This window comes from Heliconius melpomene, chromosome 16 (assembly GCF_056956725.1).
Source record: "Heliconius melpomene rosina isolate 202511_hmr_F chromosome 16, ASM5695672v1, whole genome shotgun sequence".
NCBI lineage: Eukaryota > Metazoa > Arthropoda > Insecta > Lepidoptera > Nymphalidae > Heliconius > Heliconius melpomene.
The window spans coordinates 814,332-819,465 of record NC_140404.1 but is presented as its reverse complement, the minus strand read 5'-3'; the positions used below and the strand labels follow the sequence as shown (position 1 = coordinate 819,465).

The 5,134-nt window shown below is 31.9% G+C and overlaps 2 protein-coding genes across 3 annotated transcripts; one reads left to right on the top strand and one right to left on the bottom strand.

Moving 5' to 3' along the window:
- The first annotated feature begins 320 nt into the window (after positions 1 to 320).
- LOC146530637 (uncharacterized protein F54H12.2-like) lies at positions 321 to 1,743 on the top strand. The gene is made up of 2 exons (XM_085199493.1): positions 321 to 1,525; positions 1,710 to 1,743. The coding sequence occupies exons 1-2, from the start codon at positions 321 to 323 to the stop codon at positions 1,741 to 1,743; spliced, it is 1,239 nt and encodes a 412-aa protein (XP_085055619.1).
- Positions 1,744 to 2,219: 476 nt separating this feature from the next.
- On the bottom strand, positions 2,220 to 4,896 carry LOC146530636 (uncharacterized). Of its 2 annotated transcripts, none has more exons than XR_014878846.1 (2): positions 3,191 to 4,896; positions 2,220 to 3,045 (listed from the first exon to the last, which is right to left on the bottom strand). XR_014878846.1 is itself a non-coding variant. In XM_085199043.1 (2 exons), the coding sequence occupies exons 1-2, from the start codon at positions 3,206 to 3,208 to the stop codon at positions 2,299 to 2,301; spliced, it is 504 nt and encodes a 167-aa protein (XP_085055169.1). In that variant the 5' UTR covers positions 3,209 to 4,879; the 3' UTR covers positions 2,280 to 2,298. The 2 variants fall into 2 exon arrangements, 1 of the variants encoding a protein (XP_085055169.1); XM_085199043.1 differs by having other exon boundaries at positions 2,280 to 2,784; positions 3,191 to 4,879.
- Positions 4,897 to 5,134: the final 238 nt, after the last annotated feature.

The window sequence follows — 5,134 nt, the reverse complement described above, 5'->3', positions numbered from 1 at the left end:
CCTCTATTGTCGAATGGAGCAAGAGTGATTGGAAAAGAGGCATTGAATGCTGGTGTAGGACTTTTATCAGACATGGTACAGGCAAAACCATTAAATGAATCGATGCAAGAACGTTTTAGGAAAGCTACTTCAAATTTAAAAAGAAAAGCTGATGATAAAATAGATCGAGTGATGACAGGATCAGGTAACAAAACCAAGAGACGTCGCCTACAAAGTCTCATTCAGTCGGAGAACCTAAAAGGGAGAACATTGAAAAGAGCTAAAAGAAATTATAAATTAAATTACAACAACGACGATATATTTTCAACAAATTAAAAATAATGTCGTTTTTACATAATCATTCTTGTGAATGTGCCAAATCCGAACTGGACTTATTCGCTTTACCATCTACTCAAACAAGCATAGAAAATGGACAATGGATTCACTACAAACCAATTTCATCACTCAGCGACGATGGGCCATTAGAATTTCAAATTCCTGGATCTGGTGATGATTACATTGATTTGTCACATACATTAATTCATGTCAAAGCAAAAATAGTAAATCAAGATTTAACACCTCTTGAGGATACAACTGTTGTAGCTCCAGTCAATTATTGGCTTCACTCTCTTTTTAGTCAATTAGATGTCTATTTAAATCAAAAACTTATGTCTCCACCAAATAATACATATGGATATCGTGCTTACATAGAAACTCTATTAAATTATGCTCCACATGCGAAACAATCACATCTTACATGCGGATTGTGGTATGAAGATACTGCTGGGAAAATGAACAATACTGATGAAACAAATAAAGGATTCACAGAAAGACAAAAATATGTAAAGAAAAGTAAAGAAGTGGAAATGATTGGACATTTGCATGGAGATATTTTTAATCAAGAAAAGTTTCTGATAAATGGTGTTGAAATGTGTATAAAACTAGTTAGATCAAGAGATTCTTTTAACCTCATGGCTTCAACAAATGATATAAAAGTAAAAGTATCAATCACTGATGCTACTCTTATGATTCGTAAAGCTCGAATAAATCCGAGTGTACTGCTTGCTCATCAAAAAGTTTTAGCATCTACAACTGCAAAATATCCAATCACAAGAGCTGAAGTAAAAGTCTTAACAATTCCATCTGGTGTTCAGGGTAAAACACTTGACAATGTTTTCCTTGGACAGATACCTAAACGGTGTATTATTGGATTTGTTAATAACACAGCTTTTAACGGTAGTTATACTAAAAACCCATACGATTTTGATAACTTCGGTATTAATACGTTTAGTTTATATATCGATGGTATGCAAATACCATCAAAAACTTTACAACCAACGTTTAGTAATGGAGTTCATACTCTTATGTATCATACACTATTTACGGGAACTGGTATTCACTTCTTGAATGAAGGTAATGGTATCAACAGAGATAGATATCCAAAAGGATATTGTCTGATGGCCTTTGATCTAACTCCTGATTTAGCTGCAAACACCTCTTCGCATTGGAATTTAATTAAACACGGGAGTGTTAGGTTAGAAGTAAGGTTTGAAAATGCTCTCACTCAAACAATAAATTGTATTGTTTATGCTGAGTTTGATAATTTAATTGAAATAGACAAGAACAGAAACGTAAGTGTAGATTTTAGTAGTTAATAGACTGTAGGCCTTATAAAATAACATTCTCCATGTGATATATTCTATATATTTGATAACTTTTGTGTGCTATAGACGTAAATATCATGAATACTTTAGAGATAAGTAAATATTTAAAAACAATACATCCCACCTTAAGATCAAATGTTTTTGCTGCTAATCGATTGCCGGTTCATATGTCAACTCCTGTTTATTTGATCAGTAATTTAGATCCTGATACAAAACCAGGCTCACATTGGATAGCAATTTACATAGGTACAAATGGAATTGGGGAATATTTCGATACTTTTGGTCGAAAACCAAATAGTTATCATTTATCATTTTTAAAACGAAATACAAGTAGATGGACATATAGCAATAAGATAATTCAAAATGTTTTTTCTTCTTTTTGTGGCGAATACTGTCTTGTATATATATATCTTAAGCGTAGAGGTATGTCTCTCACTAACTTTGTTGAAATGTTTAATCAAGATACAAATAATAATGATCTTCTGTTAAACGATATGTTTCAATCTTTTATATTATTTTAAACAAGAATAACATTATGTAAAAAAATATGTATGAGTGAAATAATAAATGCTAATGTAAAAAATATTATTTGGTTTTATTAAAATGCCTTTCAGATGAAAATAAAACAAAGTAAAATTTTAGTAAAATAATTTATTTAGTCTTTTTGTTTAAAGTGATATTTTTTTAGGTTTGGTGCACTAGAAATTTCTTTGGTGATACTATGTACCAACTTTCGTGTAAGCTGGTGGTGGTTATTTTTGTTATTTTTCTTGTTATAATATTTGACCCTCACATCTGCATGTTTCCAGTGCTCCTCCGGTGGTACATCAACCAGTTTTTTCAGTTCAAATATCTCAATTTTTATGAGATGTGTTGCATTGGATCCATCATCTTCGTTGGTAGTAATATATGAGGTACCATCGTTCGTCGCTCGCCCCACCGATGAAGAACGTAGTTTTGTCTTTTTTATCTTCGGAGGAGGTTCTTGAAAGAACTCGTTTAGAGAGTCACTGCTCTTTGATCTCTCTCGCTTCTTGATAGGGTATGGTGAGGTACGTTCATCGTCAGATGTTGAGAAGTAATACTGTTTATATGTGTTTTCTTCATATTCTGTCTTATTCCCACCCACGCAGCACGTAAGCTACAACAATGAATACAATAAATTGCATTGTTTATGCTGAGTTTGATTATTTAATACAAATAGCCAAGCACAGAAACATAAGTGTAGATTTTAGTTCTTAATTAACAGTAGGTCTTCTTATAAAACAACATTCTCCATTTTATATGTTCTATGTATTTGACAGCTTTTGTGTGCTATAGACGTAAATATCGTCGGGAAGTAATACTGTTTATACGGGTTTTCCTTGTATTCTGCCTTATTCCTACCCAAGCAGCAGGTAAACTACAACAATGAATACAAACGAAAATAAGTATAAAATAAAATAAATTTCTAAGCTATCTAAAAAACGTTAGAGAGTGGTAAAAAACATAAGTTGTAAAAAATCACAGTAAAATACAAAATAACATGAATAAAAAGTAATACTTACATCCATAATGGTTTCCATGTGGTTAGCACTTACTAGACAACACTCGCACAATAGTTCTTAACAAGAAGACACTGAACAACTTAGTGATGAATCCAAAAAAGATACACAGTCGTTTTATACTAACTTGCACAATGTAGCGGAACAAATCTATTAAAATACCGGAAGTGATAACGATAATATTCAAACTGTATGCTTATCACTTATGACTAATAAAGAAACAATGGCGTTAGTAATAGCAAATCTGTTACAAGTTTGAGCATGTCTAAAATTCCACAATAACAACTAAAAAATAAATCGAAAATATATATATTAAATGAGAAGTTTTTAATAAACAAAAGATTTTTATTCTTAGGTTAGGTTAGGTTGAACATTTCTTTACATTTTTATACTCTCATTTCGATTTCTTATTGTTAGATTTCATAAAAATATATATATTAAATGAGAAGTTTTAATAAACAAAATATTGTTATCGGCGCACCATTATTTGAAACATTATATAGTAAAAAATACAATGGAAGTATTTAGACTAAATAAATTCACAAAGATTGTAATAAGAAAATCATTTGTAGAAAGCGATTTAATATCGCGGATTCTAGCACACAGTCCTGTATCGCGGTTTCTGGCGCTTTGATTAAAATGAGAGAAATTGCAGGATTTCGGTAGGTTAGGTTAGACATTTTATTAGATTAAAATGATAGAAATTGCATATTAAATGAGAAGTTTTTAATAAACAAATTAGGTTAGGTTCGACATTTTTATTAGATTAAAATGATAGAAATTGCAGGATTTCGGTAGGTTAGGTTAGGTTAGACATTTTATTAAATTAAAATGATAGAAATTGCATATTAAATGAGAAGTTTTTAATAAACAAATTAGGTTAGGTTCGACATTTTTATTAGATTAAAATGATAGAAATTGCAGGATTTCGGTAGGTTAGGTTAGGTTAGACATTTTATTAAATTAAAATGATAGAAATTGCATATTAAATGAGAAGTTTTTAATAAACAAATTAGGTTAGGTTCGACATTTTTATTAGATTAAAATGATAGAAATTGCAGGATTTCGGTAGGTTAGGTTAGGTTAGACATTTTATTAAATTAAAATGATAGAAATTGCATATTAAATGAGAAGTTTTTAATAAACAAATTAGGTTAGGTTCGACATTTTTATTAGATTAAAATGATAGAAATTGCAGGATTTCGGTAGGTTAGGTTAGGTTAGACATTTTATTAAATTAAAATGATAGAAATTGCATATTAAATGAGAAGTTTTTAATAAACAAATTGTTAGGCAACATAGCGACAAAGAGACGGGCACTGTGGTGTCGTTGGGTGATAAGTAATGCAAGAAAGAGACAGCAACACTGCACTGTGACGTAGGTTCGTTGTTAGCAATTCGGGGAAGCGAGCGATAAGGCCGGGCCCGAGCTTGATGAGGGTGACTGATAAGAGACGCGTCTAGTGGCATTTAATTAATCGAAAAGCTATCTTTGGAACGGTTAGAGCTACGGCTCTGGGACCCGGCGCAATCGATTCAAATGGGGGGCTAAACCTTTTTTTTTTTTTTTTTTTTTTTTTTTTTTTTTTTTTTTTTTTTTTTAATTTCGACGCATCGACAAGTCGACGCGCGGGGTCTGGCACACGCCCGTGGTTCTAGCGCATTTGTTGGTTCTGGCGCGTGCGCCAGAACCAACAAATCCCAACTACTAATAAAATCATTTCCCTTGAATAGAAATAGAACTCACAACCGTCGTGCTTACAGTTAGAAACAGTAAAGTAATTTTACACACGTCTTCTTAACTTGGTCTTTACCATTAAATCTCAATCTTTTAATACCTGAACGAATGGTTAAAAAAAATATGAAGCAAAAGTGAGTGGTAAGTGAGGCTTGGGGAGACTTTCGAGAACAGTGCCTCAGAGTACAAGGCCATAGGGTAGCCCCTTG